General features: G+C 41.5%; 2 protein-coding genes across 6 annotated transcripts; one reads left to right on the top strand and one right to left on the bottom strand.

The window, feature by feature from the left end:
* Positions 1 to 60: 60 nt before the first annotated feature.
* On the top strand, positions 61 to 12,739 carry mapk8a (mitogen-activated protein kinase 8a). Of its 4 annotated transcripts, none has more exons than XM_044371950.1 (12): positions 61 to 194; positions 4,549 to 4,715; positions 5,016 to 5,145; positions 5,279 to 5,337; positions 5,490 to 5,628; positions 6,666 to 6,831; positions 7,165 to 7,236; positions 8,150 to 8,332; positions 8,459 to 8,583; positions 8,701 to 8,764; positions 9,891 to 9,968; positions 10,736 to 12,739. In XM_044371950.1, the coding sequence occupies exons 1-12, from the start codon at positions 159 to 161 to the stop codon at positions 10,912 to 10,914; spliced, it is 1,398 nt and encodes a 465-aa protein (XP_044227885.1). In that variant the 5' UTR covers positions 61 to 158; the 3' UTR covers positions 10,915 to 12,739. The 4 variants fall into 4 exon arrangements, with proteins under 4 accessions (XP_044227885.1, XP_044227887.1, XP_044227884.1 ...); XM_044371952.1 differs by lacking the exon at positions 7,165 to 7,236 and adding an exon at positions 7,633 to 7,704 and having other exon boundaries at positions 62 to 194; positions 10,731 to 10,943; XM_044371949.1 differs by lacking the exon at positions 7,165 to 7,236 and adding an exon at positions 7,633 to 7,704 and having other exon boundaries at positions 64 to 194.
* Positions 11,143 to 25,485, bottom strand: arhgap22 (Rho GTPase activating protein 22). Of its 2 annotated transcripts, none has more exons than XM_044371947.1 (10): positions 25,401 to 25,485; positions 18,640 to 18,836; positions 17,699 to 17,786; positions 15,916 to 16,044; positions 15,485 to 15,695; positions 15,259 to 15,391; positions 15,102 to 15,175; positions 14,575 to 14,696; positions 13,473 to 14,478; positions 11,143 to 13,386 (listed from the first exon to the last, which is right to left on the bottom strand). In XM_044371947.1, exons 1-10 carry the CDS (start codon positions 25,450 to 25,452, stop codon positions 13,167 to 13,169), a joined length of 2,232 nt encoding a protein of 743 aa, XP_044227882.1. In that variant the 5' UTR covers positions 25,453 to 25,485; the 3' UTR covers positions 11,143 to 13,166. The 2 variants fall into 2 exon arrangements, with proteins under 2 accessions (XP_044227882.1, XP_044227883.1); XM_044371948.1 differs by lacking the exon at positions 25,401 to 25,485 and adding an exon at positions 23,997 to 24,257.
* Between the last annotated feature and the right edge of the window lie 330 nt (positions 25,486 to 25,815).

Below are 25,815 nucleotides of genomic sequence, written 5' to 3'. Positions count from 1 at the left end.
GCGTGAGATCAGCTACACCGATTTAACTAATCCGTCTGACGCCCAAAGGTGCGGTGGATCCACGGCGGTAGGTGCGCTACACAGAAGCCTGAGAAGGACGAACGACCTCGGCCGAACGAGTGGATTGTAGCCTGCTGTCGTAGGGCTGCTCCCCCATAATGATCATAACACTGCGGGCTCTCTTCGAACAAGGGGTAAGAAACCGTAGTAGCCTTGTCTTGCTGCGGGAGTCGGTGCTGGGACGTTTATCCATGCCGCTTCCCAGCGCTATTGCGCGCAGCTTGTCTCTGCAGGCCCCGGGGTATCTGCGCAGGGACAAGGATAAATAACAAGCATCCAGGGCTGTCAGGTGGGTGCAGGGAGAATTTAAACTACTCAGCGCTAAGTTAACGTAATTTTACCTAATGTCCTTATTCAATCACATGCCTTCGCAGAGCATGTGTGCGTGGATACCTTCAGTGTTGTAGTGTATATGAACTGGTGGGGGAACTCAGGTGGTACCCGAACTACTACTATGCTATGGATTTCTGCGGAACCTCTGCATGTCATAGTCCGCCAATGATCCCACTCTTTAATATGGACAGGGGATAAGGTATATGTGCTAAACCTTATACATAATGTCAAGTAGCATATTGCTCAGATGATTTGCAAATAGCCTTCAATTCATTGGCTATTATTTATGATCACTGCAGCATAACTACAGTTTACCCTGGAAATAGACAATACCAACCTTAAAGACTTTCATATGGACACTAACTGTCTGACTACCTATATCTACCTACCTATAACTAACTAACTAATTAAATAACTAACCTCAAAGCTGTTAATGCTATTGCTCTTCAGTTTTTATACACACAGTTCAAGAGTCTGACTTGGCATTTTTGTCTGTTTCCCAAATGAGTGAAACTGAAACACACAAGTTTTTTCACTCTGATTACCATCATCAGTAATGTAAGAAAATATTTTACAGCATCTGAAAACACTTGGATTTCACCGTTGCCTGTTATTTTGTGTATGAAAAGACTTGTCAATCAAGAGCGATCCAAGTTGTTACTCTTAGTGGTAGGACTACCCTTTTGCCTAAATATAAAAGAGAAGAAACCACGATTACATTACTTTAAACATTCATTGTCTCTTTATAATGCATTGTGTTTCTTTCTTAATGCCTTTTGTGTTTTATGTAAAACACTTTGCATTGTCTTGTTGAAAGGTGCTGTAGAAATAAACTCAAAAACATAAAGAAGGAAAGAAAGAAAGAAATTGTCCATGTAAAAATGTAAAATGTGTCCATAGTTGACTGTTTGGCTTGAAGGTGTGTGCCTCATTTAGCCCTGCATGTGGACATTCAGCTGTCCTTGTGAAGGATTTTGCAACACAGACAATATGTGGGGGGGAAATGGGCATCAGTTCCCAAAACATTCTGTTTTAGTCACAGAAAAATGTGAATAACTTTTTGACCTGTGGGCTCAGTGACCCTTAAACACAAACCTGCTGCCTGGCACTCCCTCTCTGCCATTCTCTTTGTCACTGGAAAGAGAATATATTAGATATTGTATGAAAAAGCAAGAAAATATGCAGCCCCATCTCTCAGTCCTTATTATGCTATTACTGTGCATGGCTATAACATTTAATGTAGCTCGTGCAATGGGCTGTTGGACAGAAATATGGTCAATATCTCTAAGTGGGCTGTGACTGATGCAGTATAGGGGCTATATTTTCAGTGTGGTCAATATCACCCCTTAGCAATAGATTTACTGCAGGCACGTTAGAAAGCATTAAATAACATTTAATTTTTTAATGTTTCAAACGGAAGTGGGTTTCTTTGCTTTTTGGATAGATAGATAGATAGATAGATAGATAGATAGATAGATAGATAGATAGATAGATAGATAGATAGGCAGGCAGGCAGGCAGGCGGAAGGAAGGATGGATGGAGGTGGTGGGTGTGTCTCTGTGGATGAGTGACGTGCTGCTGGGACACGCATGCCCCGTGCGCACTGCGCGTCCTGGCCTGTCAGTAGCAGCCAGATGGAAACGTAGGCAAGTGAATTTGGTGAGGTCATGTATTTTTTTAAGCCGCACAACGGAATAAATCATCCTTCACCGGCGGCATAAACAAAAGTAGTCCGCTGCTCCGGAACATTTCGCCGCTGATCGGACCGCGGGGGGGATCGATAGTTAAGATTTGGTGACAGAGGTAAGATGAGGATTCGCACCTCTGCTCCACAGACGTGCTTATTGTTTGGTCGTGGGGGAGGGTCGTATGTCGTTTTGTGTATTGCATGCTGCTTTACCGACGCGGTTGTTGTTGCGGGGTTGTTACATTGTAGCTTCACTTGACCCCACAATGCTTCCTTTTCACGGTGCTACATTGTGACCCCCGTCTGTACACAGCGTTCAGGCTGAGGCAGTTGTAGCTATAACCACCACTGACTGCGCACTGTGCCTCACTTAAAGGCCCTGACATATCGCGACATGGCTGTCATTATCAACATAATAATGTCTTCTTCTCGGGGCAGTGTCCCGCCTGCGCATTCAGGCTTTTATGTGTTAGCTGTTTCCCGATGCAGCAGTCCGGTCATTTACCTGCTAGCTACCTCAGCTCTGCTCTGCCGTCGACAAGACGAGGGGTCGTGTGGCCAAGGTTAACACACTGACATCGAAATGAAAATAAATAACGGGTCGATACTGCTCCACTCCTCGGTCTCTGCTGTTCTTATGTGCTCAGGACATGTAGCAAGACAATTCCCTCTATTTCTGTGCATCTTTCTCCGCCCTGCTTGTAGCCTAAGTGTTGACTGAAGGGGTGAAAAAGGCTGTTTCAGCTTTTGACTGGGTGCACAGCGGCATGTACGACTGTAATATGTGACAGAAGGTGTTTCATCCGTAAATTGGATTAAATATGTTTATGACTGATGTATATTTATTGGGTTTACTTGTCTGCTGAAGAGGGATGCATGTAAATAAGGGACGTGTGTTACAGTTTTCTTCCAATGGGAATAATATGACACATTATTATGTGTGTGTTACTAATTTTAATGTGGCCTTTAGTGTCTGTTTTATGTTCTGTGTTATGGAGAAGAAAGCTTATGTTAACATGTGATGAAAACGTGACAGTTTTCCATGCACGTGTATGAGAATTTGTGCTATTTTGAGTGTAATATAATTTAAACACCATTGTCAGAATATGATTAGTGCTGGAAGCCATTCATTAAATCATTACGACAGAAGCAGCACAGGTTCAAGTCATTAGAAGGCAGCACACTCTAGGAATGAGCCTGCTGTATTTCTGCTTTTGCAGAATACACAAGGTACTAGATTTACTACGGCTTCCCTCCTTTCAAATCCATCCACGAGGTCCAGAGCTCTCAGGTGCTGCATGAGACTACTGAAGTGACTGCTGCATAAATACTGCAGCTGACACATAACTGCAATCTAGTAGTGTGTAATTGATTTCAGAGGAATTTGTTGATGCAGCATGTAGTTGTAAGCATCAATACTTGTTGTTTCACAGCGGGGACATTAATATTAACAGTGTGCGTGATTAAATAGGAATTGAGGGGATTGAGCAAAAAAAATATCATGCTGCTAAAACTATTACACAGTTGTTCTCTTCCTGCACTGACTTGACTTTAATTATTCTTATGGATTTTCTTAATTCTAAGAAAAAATGACCTTACAACAGAGCAACAGATAACTGCACATACCACCGACAGTACTAACATGTCATTCAAGCCGTCATAACTCAGTGGAGCGTAATTGTCTTCCTGTCTGTATTATAAAAAGAAGTCTATTTTCATGTTGTGAGGGAGGTGGATGTTATGTATGTCTATGTGACGTTGGACGAACAGAAGGAGAGCTGACTCATTTTATTCTGGCAATTATATCCCTCATATGGACCGTGTGTCGGAAGAGTGAAAGAATGGGGAGGGTGATTACGTAGCTTATATAAGATCTGAAGAAAGGAAAGGAAGCTGACGTTATATTTTTCCTCTTTTTTTTAGATTTCAGGTGCTCTTATGTAATATGAAAGATGTTTTGGGAACATCACGCTTGTCAATTGGCATCTCTGTGTTGTGTCTTATCTGGGCTCACAGCCTCTTGGTGTAACTTGACCCAGTTAACATGTGCCTGTGGAAGACCCGCTTCCAGAACTAGGTTGGAGTCCTGGGCTGGGGTCCAAACTCGCAAGCGTTCGGGCAGGAATTATCACCGGGCTTGGTTTTCCAGTGTGACAGAGTCATTCTGAGAGTCATATTTCATATGATGGAGTAGACCTCCCCATGGCCCTGCTGTTCTGCCGCCACTGCTGATGATATCAAATCTTCCATCCCGGTGTGTTTGCTGACTTGCCGAGATAAGGAACCGCAGTGCTCGCCTCAAGTGTGAAATTCAGCAGCGTCTTTGCTCCTTCGCTCCTAATCTGCTTCCTCGGGAACAGGGATTTTCATTTGACTTTCTAATTTTCACTGGTCTTCTCAGCAGCTCTTGTGGTATATGTGGTGTAGTGAAACAATATTTAAATGTGTGTCTGTCTTTGTGCACACAGAGGACATTTTTGGATGCGCAGAAAGCAGTAATCGAAGATTTCGCCATGAACAAAAACAAGAGAGAAAGAGAGTTCTACAGCCTAGACGTCGGGGATTCGACGTTTACGGTACTGAAGCGATACCAGAACTTAAGACCCATCGGCTCAGGGGCTCAGGGAATTGTCTGGTGAGTGTTTCAACCTCATCCATATTCAGACAACAGCCACTTGGTGAAATATGGGTCACTGTTTCCAGGTCTGTGCTTCACCAGAACATTAACGAGAGTCAAAGAATATCTCAGCTAATGTCGCCTCGAGAAGCTTCTGTCGTTCTGCTTTATTGCTGTTGAAACTGAAATCTGTGTGTCAGCTGTAAAGATTTGTACTTCTGAGTTTTTCTTCTTTTCTCTGTGATGTTTAACACCTATTATGCTGCAGCTGTGACCATATTTTGAAATTATTTACATCTTTTTTTTTTTTTTCTTCAGCTCTGCTTATGACCAAATCCTTGAAAGAAATGTTGCCATTAAGAAGCTGAGTCGGCCATTTCAAAATCAGACCCATGCCAAGAGGGCGTTCAGAGAGCTAGTCCTTATGAAATGTGTAAATCACAAAAATGTAAGTATGCAACAGTTACATGAGATTACATTTCACCACATGGGAATTTGATATGGGTAAAATGTAAATGGTATTTGTATGCATGTCTGTGTACAACCACATCATTCTGATTCATGTCATTTTACACCCACAGATCATTGGCCTATTAAATGTATTTACACCCCAAAAATCATTAGAGGAATTCCAAGATGTGTAAGTAAATCAATATGAAGTGTAGATGTACTAGAGTGTACTTGTTAGTGTTTTAGAACATATGTGCTGTTAATAAAATTGAATTCCTCTCTCCTCTGTGTGTGTGTGTGTGGTTGCACGCTTCTCTGTCTAAACTGTTTTCCCTCTGTCAGATACTTGGTGATGGAGCTGATGGATGCCAACCTGTGCCAGGTCATTCAGATGGAGCTGGATCACGAGAGGCTGTCCTATCTGCTCTATCAGATGTTGTGTGGTATCAAACACCTCCACGCTGCCGGCATCATTCACAGGGTAAGCATCAGCTGACCATGACTAGACGGGCTAATGCTGGGCCAGTGTCTCGAAGAGGAGCTGTTAAACCTGCCGTGACACTTGACACTGACGTGGAAGGGCAAACAGTCGACTGGCACACCGTGAGATGATGAGTGTAGTCCTATAATTATCAACAAAACCTGCGCTGCAGAAAATCTATTGGACATAGTTATGTTACTTGAAGATTTCTCTCAGGTGGAAAACCTTAATTTAAAGCTATATGTCAGCCAGCACACTTAATGGAACGCTCCTGAGAAAAACATTGAATTTCTATCAGCTTCTCTGAAGCTAATGTGAGCTGGCGCCGATGTCTGACTCCCATATTGAATAGGTGGGCGAAAATGGATCAAATAAACAGCCGTGAAAACGAACACATTCACTGTGATTTATTCAGGAAGACGACAACTCACAATGGGAAAACTACATTTGCACCAGAAACATGCCAAGTTATGTCTTACAGCAAATGAAAATATGGCAGTAAAGATGTAATGACTAATAATAAGACAATATTATGTCAATTTACCGTGACTAGTTACTGCAGTAATAGTCTTCAGCAAAAGCTTTCTATGGGAACATAACAAAATATTTTAAGTTAGAATGACAAAGCTGCCCTTTTGTACCCCCCAAAAAAAGAAAAATCAAAACCAATATTGTAAAATTTCACCGCATGATTCTGCTGGAAACTGCAAATTTGAAAAGCCTTTGCTACTAGCAACCAAAACACCTGTTTGTACTGCAGAGAAACAGATCTTAAACAAAAGTAATCTTTGAAATAAATAGCTGCAGCTGGAGTGGAAACCTGCAGGCTATCAACCGGTTTTAGTCATTATTGATACTGTAACACTGTATTCTCATATGAGAGACTGTCATTGATTGAACAACACATCTGTAAGCTGTAGATCTTCACACATCATAGGAATATTAAAAGAACCTTCAATTTGTTTTTAATGTGTTTGTCTTATTGATAAAAAATTACATGTAACAAATGACATTCTTGGTGTGTGTTCCTCCTGTAGGACCTCAAGCCCAGTAACATAGTTGTCAAATCAGATTGTACACTGAAGATTTTGGACTTCGGCCTGGCTCGGACGGCCGCCACTGGCCTCCTGATGACGCCATATGTGGTTACACGTTACTACAGAGCACCAGAAGTTATCCTGGGCATGGGCTACCAAGCCAATGGTCAGTGCTTATATACGTATCTGTCACTCATTCAATCTACAGCCTCAACCCTTGTTGATTTTCGAAGCATTAAAAATTAATTGGAGTTTCACTGCAGTGCAGTGTTTACCCTTTTTTCTTTTAAAATCCTGTGTCAGATCTTATATAACTTCTATGTTGCTGTTACTACTGTGAATATTTACTCAAAGCAGCATGATGCTTCTGTTCATAATGCTTAATGGGAATTTGTACTAATGCTCTGCTCACTAACTAGCCTCTTACATGAAACTAACTTGTTTTTGTGCATTCCTCTCACCTCTTACTGGCTTTGTTTACCGTGTTCCGCTTTACTAGTGGACATATGGTCTGTGGGCTGCATACTGGCGGAAATGGTTCGCCATAAAATCCTTTTCCCAGGACGGGACTGTATCCTTGGCTCTTTTATCAATGCTTCTTCACATTCTTAACAGTCTTTGTGCCTCTCGACTGTCACATCTTTCACTGGTCAGTTCTTGGCATGAATACATAATTTTGTGCCAAGCCATGGAGAATTGTTAACAGCCAAAAATAGGCCAGTGTCCTACGCCTTATTTGAAGCTTTTTGGACAGTCATGAGCTGTACATTTTCATCAACATGTTTGCTGCCTCTCAGATATCTGGCTGCTGCTGCATGGTCTACCATTCTCAGTTCCACACACCACTCCACCGCCATTCTTTTTGTATTTGTCTCACTTTGTTTGTTGTTTTTTATTTGTGCTTTGTTTTTCTCACCATTTTCGTTTGCATGTCCCACCTCCCCGTCATCTAAACGTCCACCTCCAGTGGACGTATGGTCAGTGGGCTGCATAGTGGCCGAGATGATCAGGGGAAGTGTGTTGTTCCCCGGCACTGATCGTATCCTTCCCCATCATTGATTGATTGATTGATCACTGTGTCATCACTTCATTCTGTGTGAAGAGATCCAACACCATTCCTACAGTTTTTTCCTTGTTTCACTCTGCCATTCATTTCCAAAGTTTGCATCCAACAAACATGACCTCCATCATTGCCGTGCTGCACCCATCCGTCAAGCAACATTTGACAACACAGTATATTTCTGCAGAAGTCAGAGGGTTGTAGTTAATTAAAAGAGTATTACAGTAGCTATGCATTAGCTGATAGAATGGCTGCTTCAATATCGGTGATGTGATCAAGGTGATGCGTGTGTGTATACAGTAGATGAACTGTTGGTGTGTGCACCTCAAAGGAAGTTAAATGTCATGCTGCCCTACTGGTGTGTTACAGTGCGTGTGAGTGGATAGTGTTTGTGTGGCCTTTTTCCTTAACATTTACACTTCAGACATCGACCAGTGGAACAAGGTCATCGAGCAGCTAGGCACTCCATCTCAGGATTTTCTAATGAAGCTGAACCAGTCAGTAAGAACATATGTAGAAAATAGGCCACGCTACGCTGGATACAGCTTTGAGAAACTCTTCCCAGACGTGCTCTTCCCTGCTGACTCTGATCACAACAAACTGAAAGGTAGTGGGGTTTTTTTGTCTGTGTTATCATCATATCATGACCTAAACCATTCAGAACTCATTCATCAAACCAAGCTTGTAGAGTTGTGATTAATAGCGCAGCGCCTTATCTTTTTGTTACCCAAAGCAAGCCAAGCAAGAGATCTCTTATCCAAGATGTTGGTGATTGACGCCTCCAAGCGGATCTCTGTAGACGAGGCCCTGCAGCACCCCTACATTAATGTTTGGTACGACCCAGCTGAGGTGGAGGCGGTAAGTGGTGGATCGCAGATGGCGTCATATGAGATTTTGATTACATCACTTGGAGTGGAAAGTTGGCATTGCTCTTGTATCACCAATGTACCACTCAAGCCGTTTTCTCTTTCTCAGCCCCCTCCAAAGATCCTGGACAAACAGCTGGACGAGAGAGAGCACACTGTGGAAGAGTGGAAAGGTTAGATAACATACTAAGATTCTTAACACTTCACTTTTCACTGTCCGTTTCAGTTTGGTATTTAACCCCCAGACACTTGGAGCAGCAGAGGAATGAACCATAGTGCCAGGACTGATGCCTAAGAGGTCTCACTCAGTAATGTTAAAATTGAATAGTCTATACTATATACATTTTATTTTGTGCAAATCACATGTGATTACAATGAAAAAGAAATGATCATCTGTGATTAGCAGTTTATCATAGATTGACATGAATATTATATATTATGTGACTCCAGAGAAATCCATTGGATCAGCCAATGGATGTGTAAAAATGCAGCCAGTTGTTTGTGGGTATTGTTGCTGGAGCTGTGTATCTACTTTATTTTTTCAAAATTATTTTCACATATGCAGCATTGCAGCTTCCAAATGTGCAATTCATGATGAGGAAAACTTATAATCAAAATTTTAAATGACTGAAAAACAAAAGAGCTGAACTAAAAAAAACAACAAAACAAAAAAGGGAGGGGGTTTCATTAAATTGGAAAAACAAGTTGGATACTGCACATATTATGTGCATTAAATATACTCACATTCCCAAAGTCCATATCTTCCATATCTTCCATACTCCCTTATTTGCAAGTCACTTTCTCCATAAGTTGTGCTTGAAATGTACTTTTTCATCTAATTGAATCTGGGGTTGTGGGGGTCTTTTTCCACCCTTTTATAATTTGCTGTGATTTTCAGAATTCTAAGTAAATCATTTTCATCTTGACTAAGTCCAGTTGGAGCTTTTCCCAGAATAACATGCTCGGCTCTGAAATCCCTTCTTAAAGCCTCTCGGTGTTTTCCACTGTGAGGAACCTGATTCTGTGGAGCAGGGGAGGACTTGAGATTGTGAGGAAATATCACTTTCAGTTGTGCAGCAGGATGAGCTCATCCTTAAACCCTGCCAGGTGATAATGACCCCTCACTCATTTTTAGAAGGGTCACACCAGCACAGCCTGTCAAAATTAGAAACATGATGCTGTTTGGACTGTACAGTATGCAATACACTGTGTACGCTGTGTATGTATGTGTGTATCAAATGTGATTTTTCTCTGTCTCTCCCGCCCCACTTAACCCTCTGCTGTTTGTTTGCTTCGTAGAGCTCATTTATAAGGAAGTGAGCGAATGGGAGGAGTGGACGAAAAATGGAGTGATAAGAGGACAACCACCTCCTTTAGGTGAGTAATCATTATAACTTTTGGAGATATGAAGATGTGGATACATGGAATTATAGTGAATATATTTTTTTGTTTGTTTGTTTTCTTTTTTAAGTTCAATGAAGGCTTTTATAATGCACACAACCCAGTAAGCACTAATTTAATGATTTGCATATTTATACTAGATATCTAGATTAAATCTAGGCAAAATTTGGTTGAAAAGTTTCATATTCATATGTGTGCATTACATATAACAGTTGTTTTAACAGAAGTTCAGTGACTATATTTCAGTGTGAAGGAGGTACTAATACTGTGTTGGAATATATAATTTAATGGTTAACTGCAACTGAGAGATCTGAACAAATTTTGCTTTTGCACTTTAAAATAATTTACCAAACAGTTTTGATTATTTCACACCAGAGATTTTATATTTGATTTTTTTGTCTGTGCTCAGATGAAAAAAATGAGGTTTATTAACATTTGAAGCAAAATGTGATGACGGTTGTGGGATTGTGTGCTTATTTTACCAGCACTGTCAATCCTGATGAAGCATATCATCTTTTTTGGATGTTAAACTGTCTATAAATTACTTTTCCAGGACTTAAACTTTGATTATTTTTGATTTAGTCATTAGTATTTATTCTTACTGAGAAATACTTAAAACCAAGTATTTAGGGACTTTAAAGGAATTCAAAGTTTGCGTCACTTTTAACATCTGCATCGTTGTCGGCAGTATCTTGTGTATTTCAATGAAACCTATGCGTTGACGTGTGTTTTTCGCAGCACAGGTGCAGCAGTGATCGACAGCCCCCCTCAGCCCACGTCATCCTCCTCCTCTTCGGCCAACGATGTCTCGTCCATGTCCACAGATCCCACTGACCAGAGCAGTGAACCCACCATGACCTCTGAAACAGACAGCAGCTTGGACAGCCACACCTCTCTGGGTGCTCTGGCCTGCTGCAGATAACGCACACATACAGCACACACACAAACACAGAAAAAAAAAAAAAAAACCTTCCTCATCCGTGCACCTACTATAGTGTGTGTAATGGGAGAGGATTCAGGCCAATGGAACTTCTCATGTTAGTTTTTAGAGCTGCGCTTTTAATGTACAGTTTGTTTTTATTGCCCCTATACTACTGTAAATGATTGTGGTTTGAAATTGTATCATTATTACTGTATTTTTGCTGCAAAGAATCAGAGTATGTTTTGATGTGAATCTGTGATGTATGTGATGAAAGAGAGGGATTCGAGTGTAGTTTACACATAGCTGTTTTTTTAGCTACTGCTACACAGTAGGGTACCATACTGTTAGCACTGAAATATTATGTTTAGTATATTTTTGAATTGTTCTTTTGCCATTTTTGTATAGTTTTTGGGACATTTGAATGAATCTACACTAATGCTCTTTTATTCAGTAGACTATAGCATATTTCATGTTGGATCTTAATGCAAATGGATGATTTTTTTTTGACATTTTTCTCATCTTTCTTGTAGAAAGTGTCCCTTATTTCTTAGTATTATGTCACCTCTGATTGTATGCATTTTGACAAGCCGTCAACTGTTATCCCCCTCACCCTGATATTGAATTTCTTTTTTACTCTAGCATACTGTAAAACTGACTGCATTTTAACTAGTTTGTTTATTTAGTTGTAATTTATAGGTGACGGTCTGTTGGATGAGGAAGAACAGGGTGAATGTAAGTGAATAGAAATGTGGCATAGTGAGGAGCCGATGATTGCTGTAAGCGCTGTAACAGATTAATGTAGGCCACTTCACTGGCTAGAAGGAGTGCTGTATTTGGAGACGGTCATCAGAGACTAAGCCTAAATTAGTCACTTTACCCTTTTGGCAGGTTCTTTCAGACGTTATTCACAGCTGTCTGATGTTTTAAGATATTTAATTTAAGTGCCCTTACTCAGTTCAGTGATTTTTTCAGTCCTCTCCGTGGCAGATGCTCTGTGGTGCGTCTTTCTGGGTTCTACCTCACACATGCACACAACACTCAAACACACAAGTTTTTGAAGATACAGTATGTATATCATAGCACACATCATTTGAAAGGAAAAAAAAGATCTAGTTTTTTTCTGTATTTGTTATTTATTTATTTATTTCAAGCTCAGAGGCATCTACTGTATGTAATGTACATTTCATTCAGAAGTAATATTTATATGCATTTTGTTTCATATTTTGTTTTATTGTTTTCTGTGCAATATAACTGATAGATTAGTGTAGTCAGTGATCTGTACATTTTACTGTAGATGTATGTATGTTTTCTGAGAGTCAGGAAACAGGCATTTGCAGCCTGCCATGGTAACCTTTGGATGTATTTGATGGCTCAAATTCCCAACCTGTCGGGCACTCCAGGCAGTAACCCCTTAGCATCAGCTCCCAGAATGCACTTGGGGATAGTGATGCATGTCCTGACCCTTTCTGGGCCACATCTCCACTGACTGTTGTGGCATCCTCTCTTTTTGTGGTTTTCCTCTCCTCCCATCTCCTCAAAATAGAAAAGATAGAGTAGGCTACGCATGAGTTTTCTCTGAGCAAATCTGGTTTTAGTGCAGGTATATTTAGAGGAAAGAAAGGAAAGCCATTCAGCACTACTGGAGTGACGCTGCAGTCTTCTGATGGGTTAGCCAAACACTGATGGCAAAGAGTTAACCTGTGTTTTGGTAAGGCCAGTTGTGTGAATTTGGATCTGAAATTGCCTCACTAACAGACCAACTATATACATCAGAAATGGAAACTGTCTACCTTCAACTCCAGCAAATAAAAGAGTTGAATTTTAATGTCTCACTTTGTTTTTTTTTTTATTGTTAAGTTGACATTTCTTGCAATACTATGAGTTCTACGAGGAAATGAACAGGGTGTGTATGGGAAGACTTTACTATACTTCATATCATTAATAAGGCTTTTCATGGTCTCTTACAGAGGGATTCACTCAATAAATAATTATCTACATGATCTATGGCCTAGACTAGTTAGGAATATTTTGTGGAATGGTAAGATGAGAGGTGCTTGGTCCAGAGGAGTTCTTGTTTGGCACCGGCACTGGTCAATGTAGGCACATGACGGCCGTACTAAAGAGGACACAATGGCAAGTAGTACTGCACTCGAGGTATTTGGTCTTCAAAGCTTTGGGGCTGGCTGGTCCTCCCAGTAATCGAGGTTCCTCCTCTTCCTCTGATGGACCAGGTGAAGGCAGGTTGGTCTGGTCTAGTTGGTCCGTGGTGTACCTGTAGTCAGATCTCCCAGGGTTTTGAAGAACTCCTCCATCTCCTTCTGGAGGAGGATGTTGCGGTTCTCTGCATCTTGGTGTGCCCTCTCCGAGTTCCTGAGTCGGATCTCCAGCATCTGGAACTTCTTCTTCTCTTGGTCCAGCTCCTCCTCAAGTTGGTTTACCTGGGATTGGTATTTACAACAGGAGTCCTCCAACCTTAAAGAAGAGGGAAAGAGGTTATAACTTACACATCATGCTGATTTTGGTTGGTAATCTGACAGGAAATCGCAAGTTATTCTTACTTGTGAATACAGGTCTCATAGCTTGTCCTCTGTTTCTTCAGTTCTTGCTTGAGCTCGGTCACCAGGTTTGTTAGACCCTCATTTGTTCCAGTGAGATCATCGTCAGTGCCGCTTGTGTTGTAATCCAGAGCAGTCGGACTGTCCCTCACCTCTGTGGGTCTCTCTTGACCCTGCCCTGATTTCACTGCCTTATCACTTTTCTCTGGGTCGGTCAATGAGATCTCAAAGGAGGTCCAGATGGAGGAGTCAGCAGGCAAGCTTAGACTGGAGGGTGCAACGTTGTCATAGGCAGACAGTCTGTGGGATTGGTGAAGGGCTCTGTGAGAAAGGGATGTTCGAGAGGAGTCCTCATCAGAGTCTCTCTGCGAGTCCTTAAGTGAAAGAGTGGTCTCTTTAAGGGAGAGGGTTGAATCCTTCAGAGAGTCTTTTAGTCTTTCACCGGACGAGGTTGTGCGCCTGTGGGCTCGCAGGGACGACAGGCCATTCATCAGCCAATTGCTCCCACCAGCTGCTGACACATCCCCTGCTGACCCCACTATTTTTCCCCTTGGCCCCCCGGAAGCTGCACTGCCCTTGAAGGAACACCTCCAGGAAGGAAGAGCTTTGGACTGTTTACTGGGGCTAACAGCTACTTCACCTCCACCTTTTCCCTCACTTTTGCTATCTGCTTTCCCATCCACCTTCTCTTCTGTCTTACCCTTGGTTTTCCCTTCAATCTGACCATCTTCACCCTTCTCAGATGTTGTAATGGGGCTTGGTGCAGTTGGGTTATTGTCTGCAGAAGGGGTAGAAGGTTGGGATTTCTCTTTAGGAGTTTTCGAGATGGTGCCTGAGGAGGTTGGTGGGTCAGTGTCATCTTGTGAGAGCCATTCCACTTTGGAGCGTTGGATAAGACTCTGCTGTTGCTGTGGGTGGATCTTGGTCTCAGCTTCAGGTTCTTCACGCTGGTAGAGTCGGGAGTGTTCACTGATCAGCACAGTCATCAGGTGCTGCACCTGTGAACTTCCTATATACAATAAAAAAGTATAAATTTGCCAGAAACATTTTGTGGCCTTTAAATCAATATGTATTAATTTTGTCACATGTTGACATTATCACCAACCCTCCATCATGGTAACTGGATCCTCCACTCGGGGCCGAAGGATATTGGGTCCGAACACAGTGGCCAGGTTCTGAACACTCATCTTATTCTCATTAGAGTGGGACTGAACTTCATCCAGAAACCTGCTCAGACAGGAAACAACCCATGTGGGACTTTTTTTTTTTTTTTTTTACAATCTTCAGTGTTGAATGCACCGCTTCAAAATAGGTCTTCAGTCAGTAAAATTCAGCCTCATAAAAGGGGGACTGAGTCACTATTCTGGCTGGTGTGTGGGCTCGGCTATTAATGTAAATGCTGAAGGCAGAGGAGACATGCAATTATGCACCGTCAATCAGTGTGATGCCACTTCCCCTGATGACGAGTATGTGGGTGTAATGAATGTTATTTCTCTGGTATGACAGGGTGACAAATCCTCAATCGTCAAACAGTGAATAGGAAATAGCAGAAACAATAAAACCCATCAGTCACATTAGTGAGCTTCACAACTACGCATATATACAGTGGGGAACAATACGGTGCTTACTTACTTGCAGATGTATTTAAGGAGGTTGTAGTTGACCTGAGGAAGGGATGTCACCTGCTTGCCTAGCTCTGTGATACCCTTGAACAAGGAAAAGACATGTTAATTGCCAAGGCAAGAGTTTGGAAATAGACCAGTGAAGTGAAAGGCAAACATTTAATTACCATTTCTTTATCCTTGGTAAGTATCTGAGCACAAGAGAGAAATTGTGTGTATTTGGAGAAAGGGATTACAGGCTCAGGTAGCTCCCGTATGTACAGCTTCAGCAGTGACGCCACTGTGTGGACATCTGTGGTACTGTAAGAGACAGAGAGTCCACATTATAGAACACTACATGGATTATAGTTTGGCAGGCTCCTATAGATAAAACACTCCCTCCAGCTACTTCACCTGTCAAATACTGGCTTCTCGCCACGGTCAAATGCATCCTGCAGTTCTCGCACATGGTTGGTCTGTCCGGGTGCCCTGAAGAGACCCTCTTCCTGGAGCCCATGTTCATGTATGAAACATGCACACTGTTCAACCAACACAGGGACTAGTCGCTGGGGGCCACATTGGCCCTCATATAGCATTGTCTCCTCTAAGTGCTGCCCAAACACACCTGTAGACACACAATACAACAATGAACACCAATCAGGTCATACATTTCTTTTTCTATGTGCACCCAGAGACCGTCAAGGGGTTTAGTTCCCTCTTTTGAAGTATATGAAACCTCATTAACCTTAAAACTTGACTGTTTTGTACAAATTGTCATACTTGCATAAGTTTCTGTGTTTGGCTACATAATTTATTTATTTAATGCAGGCTTTTAAGAATCACACCTCCTCCAAGTGGGGCCCATATAGCTCTGCGTATGGCTCTGACCCATTCCTCCATGTCACTCTGAGAGTTGGCCATCAGCAGGAAAGATTCGTGGCTTATACCTGTTCGATCCTTTTCTCCCGTTCCCCCTGAACACACAACCACATTACATTACTCGATCTGGATCAACAGGACAAAATGACAAATACATTTCAAAAATACTGTGCTTCAAATATGAAGAATCACACACAGAACAGATACCACACTTTGCTATAACAGCAACCACCATCATCTGTAAACAAGTTCAACCAACAAGAAATGTTTTCGATAACCTTATTAGCTCCAGCACCCCTGTAAAGTACAAAGAGGCAGCCATGCAGCTCTGCCTCTCCTTCTTCTGGGTGCACACAGCTTGATACCACCCGGTTTGACATTTTAGTGTGACATTTTAGTTTATTTTAGTTTAGCTTTGATTTACGCTAAGTGAAATGTTCTCCCTTTATGTGATTTTGCAATTTCTTGCTTTTGAAGAGGTGCAAGCACTACTCAATTTCAGATGGAACTAAAAGTATTAAAGCTATGTAAAATGTTGTAAACCTTTTAAAAGCAATCCAAAAGACACGGTAGGGGTTGTACTACATATGCCTTGCCATGTAGGCTAAATATCAGTACCTGCATTCATTACAAAGTCCTGTGCTGTGGTGCATAGTGTGTTGTATGTGAGAGAAATGACCTAGAAAGAGTAGTGTTCCCTGTGGACACTAGCACTGCACCATGCCTCATTCGGTCTCCTTTCTCTTTCTGCCCAGGGCCTTTTCCACTGGCTCTTTTTACTGTGTTATTTTAACAAACTTTCTCTACAGTGACTTTAGAAACCATCTCACATAATAAAAAAAACCCGCTGGTGTTTTTGCATGTTTTATCCCACAACACAAAAATGTGATGTATGTATGTGTCACAGAGCCAGAGAGGGAGATATGTGCAATACTCCACAAGAGGGACACAATAAACTCTTCTCCGCATGAGTGTTAGTGTTTGCACAATACATCCCTCTCTTTAATAATCAAAAAATGTACTCTACTTACTCAGGGTGTTGGTGAATTTGCTGCAGCAGTGGCCCATGTTGGACCTGTGCGAACAGTGAAAAATAGTGGCTCCAACTGAACAGTGGCAGCCCTTTAAAAGACGTCCTTTCTTTCTTTCTTTCTTTCTTTCTTTCTTTCTTTCTTTCTTTCTTTCTTTCTTTCTTTCTTTCTCTCATCCACGCAGGCCCTCTGATCTATGCAGTACTGTACATACTGTCCACTGACCGTAATCACGCCAACCCCATGCTGTCGAATATGAATGAATAAAGTCGTTGTTGAACTCTCAGACAGTCACATCCTTTCTGCTGTTCTGCATATTTTGTTCATGTATTTCAGCCTTTGAGTCATATGTAGCTATTGGGTTAATTCTGTTTTTCCTTCTTTTTTTTTTTACTTTGACTCTTGGTCAACAAGGTTTACACAGAGGATATGAAGTGCTGTGTGTACAGTATGATTGACATTTCAATCAGTAACTTACTGCAAACCTGGCATCAGGTTAGTGAATACTATAAATGTTAAAGTTTATGTGGGAAATTATATTAGATGTGCTTTATCATACCTCAAGGTTTAGTGAAACTAAAATTTCAAGTAAAAATCAAAAGTGAGCTGAGTGTTTTTTCTGTTTGGCACCTACATTAAACAGATGGCGCAGCATCACTTGAACAAGGCATACTTACTCACTTTCTTACACACTAGAGTTGTCATCATGCCAACCCACCTGGAACAATTTCAAAAAGGTGGCGACCAGGCTCGTCCTGATTGGCAGGCAACTCATTGACCTGACTACCCTGGAGAGGAATACAACCCTGGAGGAGAAAGGGGAGGAAGGTGTGAGATGGACAGACGCACTGATAGACTGACAGACAGGCAGGCAGGCAGGGGGGAAACACATATCAGTAGTATTCAAGGGCCAAACAAGAAATCAATTAATGTTTCCGGACCTGGACGTGTAGTGCATGTTAAACATCATAGAGTTCTGAGTACACTGGACTCTGGGCATCCGTCCAACAGAGGGAGGTAATAATGATGGAGGGAGGGATGACTCAGGGAAACAACTCAACTTTATTTTAGCCCACTGCCGCTTCCTGACGTACTCGCATTTCTGATCCCTCCAACATTGAGAGGGTCAAAGGTCACTCACTAAGTGCTTACAACAGAACCACAGGGCAGCTAGTTACCACATTATCAGTCAGACAGCAAGTGTGTCAGGGCAATAACAACAGCTTTAATGGGCAGTGTGGAGTCGTCTTAATGGAAGGTGAATTTTGTGTGGAAGATGAATGAATATCATATACTGTACTGTATATACAGCTATAGTTTGACACCAAAAAGACCAAAAATATAATAAATATGAGAGCATGCAGTTTTAAAATCATGCAAGAGTGCTTAATTTGACTACATGAAAAAATTACATTTTGTCTCCTGATTTAAAAGAATCAATAAGCTATTTTCAGAATTGGAGAAAAACACAATGAATAGACTGTCCCTGAGGTAAAATACTAATGAGATGTATTCATGAAGCTTTAATATGTATCAGGCTTCAAACCAGAGTTAAACCAAACATACAGCAGTGCAGTCTCCTGGGCCAGCAGGTAACATCAAATAACTGTTTTCTATATGTGTAATCGTGGCAAACCATTGCTTTTGTTCTGGTGTTACCTGTGCCTTAGTCTCATCCTGGTCCTTGTAGAAATACAGTGCTTCAGTCCGCAGCACAAACCAACGCAGCTGCCAGTTTTTCATGATGCTCCGTTGTCTCTTCAGCCAGCCTGCCTTCAGAGCTTTCTCCTGATCCAAAGGAGAGCAGGGCCTGGAGACCCGGGACAACTCGCCAAGCACCATGCTCTTGGACCGTGCTGGATGGACACACACAAAGAGGAAAGGAAGGATTAAAAGCATTACAGCGAGAGTGAGGCAGAGAGCGATAAAGAAATAGAGAGTTGCATAAAGAAAGCAGATTCGTATTATTTTGGGATTTCCTCTCTTTGTTGTTTTCCTGTGATTCTAAGAATTCACCCCAAGATGATCCACAATCATCATTCACAGAAGTCTCCCTTGGGTACAGCTAAGTCCACAGGCTTGACTATGCATTCAGATTTACTCTCAAGGCAAGGCATGGCCTCCATTTTGCAGCCTGTATCTATTCCACTATGTTTCGTTATGTGTTTCTGATTATAATTGAGGCATATGTTATTTCCCATTTCATTGCTGTGCAGGAAGAGGAGTTCTGCTTTGGATCAGATTGCGCTTTAACTGCTACAGACTGTATACAAGCATGGATTGCATATTAACATCTGTACTGTATGTCAAAGGTGTAGAGCAAAAACAGCGACAGTAGAGTAATCCCTGGGGAGTTGGGGGGGGGTGGTTAGAGATAAACAGAAGGCAGAGGGAGAGGAAAGAGAAATCAATGGCGTCTTTTTTCCTGTTAATTGCATCTTGCTTTCTGCTGAGGACAGCAGGGAAGGTATCTGTAAGGGCCTGGGCTGAAATCTCTCACTCCTATTTCCTCTCTCACTCTCGCTTATCAGCTCTCTGTCTGAACTTGTCATTTCATTTCTCCCCTTTCTGGATGTCCTTCATTTGCAGAGTCATGATTGCTGAGAAGGGAGACCACATGAAGCAGTCATTAACAAAACTGTATGCCGACAGCCGAGGCAGGCAGAGCGGGATCTAAAAATACAGAAGACACGGTTGAATCTTGTGCATCTTTAAAAAAGAGGCAGGAAATCTAAGAGAGGAACTGGGTTGCTCTACTGTCAGCAAAGATGTGTTAGAGTACAAGGATCAAATCATTATCTTATCATGAAATAATGTTATTAAAAGTGCATTGCCTCATGTCAAGTAAAAGTAACAAACCATTATTAGCAATATTATCAACAAAATGTCCTTAAAGTATCAAAAGTAAAAATACTAAAAATACTAAAAGTGCTAAACCAGTTATTATTACTGATGCATTAATGTATACATAGCATTTGACTGATGTAGTTGGCTGATAGTGAAAGTAATTTTAACTTCATATAGATTGTTAGTTGGTTAGTTAGTTTTCCTTCTTAAAACATCCAGAAAAATCAAGACCAAATTTGATGATTTTATTAAAAAAGTGTAGCCCTTAAATCATCATATAATGAGAAATAAAACATAACACGGATTTCATCTTCAATCTCTCTTCAGGAAGATCAGTGTTGGGTAGTTTAGTCTATAACAGTGCATCATATTTTATAAGCTGATCATATGCTTCGTATATAAAACCTTAATCAGTAAAGAATCTAGTATGTAGTGGTTACTATAGCTTTGAGACTCTGAAGAAAAGTGCAAGTTCTTTGAATTCATACTTATGTACAATACTTGACTAATTGTATTTCTTTACATTCCATCACTGATAATAACTTAACTTAATAATCAAATTTTCAATCTTGTTTTGCTGGCCATCTAATATTAGAATGATTGCATTTATTAGATTATCCCAATTTATGAGATTGTTAGATATTAATCAATATCATTTTCATAAACCTAATGTATTATTGGCCAATGAGTGCATAATAATATTTTGTAATGATTTATAATTTAAAGGTTACAGCAGCAAAACAGGGTCTAATCAATGAAATATTTAGCCAATTACAAAATAGCATTAATATTTAGGCATTCACAGTAATTCTGCAACTATAGTACCTAAAATGGATCATATCTTGTTGACTAAATCCAATTCAATATTAATTTAAATATCAGTATACTGCCAATAGATAATGGAGCAATGTCTCAACCACATCTGATTGCGTTTTATTGAGTTTTAGCCAATAACATTTTCCCATAAGACTCTACACTACTTATCTGCTTTAGGATTCAGGTCTGATATCCAAGCTTCTGAGAGCAGATCCAGCTCTGTGGTGCTGTCTGAATTTGCCCTGAATGATGTTGCATAAAAGGGTCAGAGGAGAGCTGAGCTGGAAATCTAATCAAAGGAGAATACCATTACAGTAAATGAGAGATGGCAAGCGCACAAATGTGGCGAGCAAAGTGAAGTGGCTACCGCTCTCTCCAACTGTGCTCTTGAAGGAGAAAGAAGCACTTCTCCTTAACGTCATCTTTTATGGTCTTACTTTTATGGCTAGTCTAGAATAAGATAACGACTTGCCAGGGGAGGAATGATACACCAGTCCTGCCCCAAAATACACACACACTTACACAGAAGAATATGGGTTCTCGAAGGTGCTGTTAGGAGATCTCAAAAACTGTTATTCCTGTAAGGGAGGCCTCTGAAACAGCAATTTTGGGACATTCTCCTCTGAAACCCTGACTAGTCCAATTCTTTTAGTTGGATTGTCACAACTCCCAAAGCAGGCATGTGCATTGACAGACCTTTCTCTCTGGGGGCTTGGCCTCCTAGAGAGAAAGAACCCTTTTTCTGGGGTGCTTTTTAAAAAATAAATAAATAAATTCTTGTTTGCGCACAGCCTGCCCTGCCAAACAGATACATTGATCTGAGTCAAATTATCAGGTAGGGAAATAAGTGCTCCCTGGCAATGCCCTCTACCCTCCCTCCTGGTTCCCTGCTGCAGCGGAGAGCACTGCTATAGACTGAATCATCATGACGTTGTGCTAACAATCCATGCTAGCAGTTGATTTGAATTACGGAGATATGTGAAATTGGTAAACTTATTTATTTCTATTATCATAAAGATGCATAACTAAACAATAAGAGCTGGATAGGGCGCCACCACTTAGCCTTGCAGCCAATTTTTCCCAGTGGCCACTTGTTGTATTGCAGTGAAAAATCCCCCTGCGGCCCAAAAAGCATTTTCCCCATAGAACACCATTGTAAAAGAGACGCCTGTAAAACTGTTGACAGGAGACCTTGAAATCCAAACAAGGTCAATTATGACTCTGTCCATTATGAATTTTTGATCCATTGAAGTCCATCCATGGTTATATTTGTAAAACTTTCCTTGAGACGAGAAAAGCGAAAATCTGTGACGTCACCATGATGTAAAGTCTAAGGGCCGAGCGGGAACTCGCAGTCAAGGCTAGCATATGCGCCAGGCGAGCAGTTCTTATTGGACTAAATAGGCGGCATTTTCAGTCCAGTATCCAGCTCTTGTATTACATCCATGAGTTCTGTTCTGATTGGTCAGCTTTCCAGAAGCCTGCCAAGGGGCAACACGTATCAGAATAATGTTATGTTACTGCTGATGCAAACCCAACATTTCCTGTTTTACTGTTTTATATTAAAAGCTTTTAAATGACTAAATAACGAGAGACTTTTATTGTAAAGAATTTATAGGAAATGAGATGTGTTCCTCACCGATTAGCGATGCTTTGCTAAAAGCCGGTCGACACAACAACATATTGATATATTTGGAGCTATTTGTACAATGGATCAGTTAGAAATAATGCAGGGAGGAATAGAACAAGCAGATACAGCCACAGTGATGATGATGTTTGATGAAGAGCTGCAGATGACCAGCACACCTCCCACAGGTAAACTACCTATTTTAGTTTGCCCTGTTGTGTAATGGAAAAACACTCATAGTATGCCAGCTTGACTCAAGTCATGATTTGGTGTGACTACCCCCAAAACAATGGAAAAATGCCATAATATTAGCGGAGCAGAGCAGTGAACTTGTACGCTGTGCATGGAGCAGATGACCATGTAAAAAAATCCATCACAAGCCGATGTCAGCTCAGGCTGAAAGTAGAAAAAAATATTGGAAACTGAGCATTCAGAACAGTCTGAAGCTAGTTCTTCTCACTCTCAGGGATCACTTCTACATACGTTTACCTCATTATTTGACACTTTGGCCATGTTTAATATGAACATCTGACATTGTAACATTATATATATGACTGAAAATAATAGGTCCCCTTTAAACAGTAACTGCATAATTTTGATTGTAGGCTTCTAATGTAATAACATTTCATTCTACTAGATATTCACCAATGACAGCCTACGGACAGACCCCCACCCTCTACTGTGACAGGAAGGCATAGCAGGTATAGATATGAAAAATGAACAGTGTATCTATATCAACATCTTTTTATTGACCATTATTACTGAAGCAATTATGCCTTCTATCTATTTGGACCACTGACCCTCTAACATCCTCTGTACGTCCCTCTCCCCGAGCCACCTGAAACAGCGTGCGCTGGTTGTCTAGCAACCACCTGCCACGAAGAGCACAGCAAGTATTTATACTCTGCATTATGATAATGCCTCAGTGCTAGGAGTTGTTGGTGTGATTTACAGGGTCCATATTCATCTTCACACAGTCATGTGAGAGGCATGTATATGTCCCAACTCCCGTGGTCACAAGTGGGTTTTACCCCACCTTAGAGGAACTATGTTTGACAGTCAGCTGTTGTGATGTACAGGAGTAGAAAGCCCGGCATTCCCCTCACCGTCTCTGATCTAGGCTGTCACCTGCTCTAAACCATGCCAACTAAAAACCAACCAAATAGCCTGAATTATTGGACTAAACCCCGAACAAACAGAGGTGTAGTCGTGTGTTCAGGTGTGAACATGTCAGGAAGGAGACCATTTTTGGGAGAATTATTCTTCTAGCAGCCATGTTTACTACAACCCACAGTGTCCCCATCAAGATAAAATCTTCTAGGAATGAGGAGGGGATAATCAAGACATGAGGGATTACATCATCCAGTAGTAGAGTCTGTTAACTCTCAATGAGCACTGGAACACAGCAGATAAAGCTTCAACACTTCAGATCATGCAAGAAAACTCAGTTCATTGCTTGTAACAATAGTCACCGGGATGCAGATTCGGCTCTAGTATGGCGCTGTTACACCTTTTTCCTGTCATTATCAATGAAAGCACTGACAACAATATTGATGGTACATTATTACAAAGGCGGCAGGACAGATGGAGCTCTGCAGAGACAGCGAGTGAAAGAAAGAGATGGACTGCAGAGGGGACAGTCAGAAACAAGAGAGCAGGGAAAAGAGAGAAGAGAGGATGGAGCGTAGAGGAGGGATGGAGAGAGGGGAGGAGGGACTGTGCTTACCCCGGCGTGCCTGTTTTATCTTGGGGCTCAGCATGGTTACCGTTGCTGTGCTGCTCCCTCTCACAGAGACATGACTGCATCCCTCTGTTCACACACTATTCCTCGCACACATACACACACACACTCTCGTGGCTGCCTCGCCCTGTTACTCCTCATCCTCTTCGAGCATCTCGCTCCCCTGGCTCACTGTCTTGCACTTGGACACTGTCTCTGTCTGATTTCTTTCTCACACACACCCACAAACACCCACACCCACACACACACACACACACACACTTACAAGCACTTAACACCACACTTTCCTCATCCTCCCCTCCTTCCTTTTCTTTCACTACCCCCTTTCTGTCCCACTAGCCTGGCGTGCTGTTGTTCTCACATACCTAGAGCCCTGCCCACTCTCTCTCTCTCTCTCCCTCTCTCCTTTGCTCTCTGTCTCTCTGCCTTCTGCTGCACACTTTCAGTATCAATTTCTCACTGTCTATAAATATGTCTGGCTGCTTGTCCTCTGTCTTGTCACTCATTTCTTAACATTGGCTCCACAGTCTTCACATTCCCTCCCATTGTGTGCTCACGGAGATTTGATTATGGTCTCATCTGTACCTGAAGTACAACCTCAAATCAATACATTTGATTTAACTGACATCATTTCACCACTAAATCTTTCATGTTGAGCAGCAATGTCATTGCATTGTCTGTACCTATAAACTGTTGCAGATGTAGTGAATGATAAACCATGAGAGAGGCTGATAAATTTGAATGGACATTTGCTTAAAACTGACAAAACCCAACTGTACAGCACTCACACTTAGTATCCTGACTCATTCAGTCAAAGATTTACTGTCTGAGGGGAATTGCCACATACTACTCAGTCACTCACTCTGTATTGGTGAAAACCACAGCACTCAAGAGTGTGATGTTCTTGTTCCTATTCTGCCCGGCAGGATTGTAGTGGATGTGATAAAGCAGATAAATGCTGCAGCTCAAGTGGCCTGAGGAGACTAAAACGCAGTATAGAGACACTGCTAGAGGAGTGAACTGACTGAGCTTTCTCATAAGAAAATATAACCTTCTCAGCACACACACAATAATCAATCAATAACAGATGGTTAACACTACACACTGCCTTTGTGAATGCTTTATAAAGGAGTTGCAGTTCATGGGTGATGACATAAGTTTGGCAATGTAGTGTTTTACTTTATGAAGACCTTATGAAAAGCATACTCCATTAAATGATCTCCAAAAGGAAATACAGAGCACCCGGAGACATTTAAATGTCTTAAAATGGGAGATTAATTTGCACAAACATCCAGCTACACTGATCACAGACAAAAGGAAAAGACTTATCATCTTGCTTGGTATCATGATCATCATAGCAAAACAAAGTTAAAAAAAAAGGTGCTTTACCTGCAAAATTCTTTAGTGTGTCACCGGTCAGCGGAGTCTTGGATGGTTTCATGCTAGTGAACCCTTTTCCAAATGTTTTCTTCTCCACTGGGGCCATTTCTGGAGCCGCAACACACACACAGACACTTTCCCAGTCTGCACAATGGCACTACTGAAATCTCAGCCCTATACTTAATTGGTAATCGCAGAGAAACAATCAAATGACATTCACATACCCTAAGAGAAAGGGCTACTATAGTTACCATCATTAACCAACAATGATGTGTGCTTGAGGAATGCTGAAGTGAATGTGTCTGATAGAAGGAAGGAAATAAAGATGGTCATGCAAGTATTACTTGCCATGTCATGTTGGATGGGCAGACGAGACGACTCAGTCTGAAGCCAGACTCTCTCTGTTACACACAGTCCCTGGCAG

This window comes from Thunnus albacares, chromosome 14 (genome assembly GCF_914725855.1).
Source record: "Thunnus albacares chromosome 14, fThuAlb1.1, whole genome shotgun sequence".
In the NCBI taxonomy this organism is placed as follows: domain Eukaryota; kingdom Metazoa; phylum Chordata; class Actinopteri; order Scombriformes; family Scombridae; genus Thunnus; species Thunnus albacares.
Note: the sequence above shows the minus strand (reverse complement) of the source record. Positions and strands in the feature narration are given on the sequence as shown.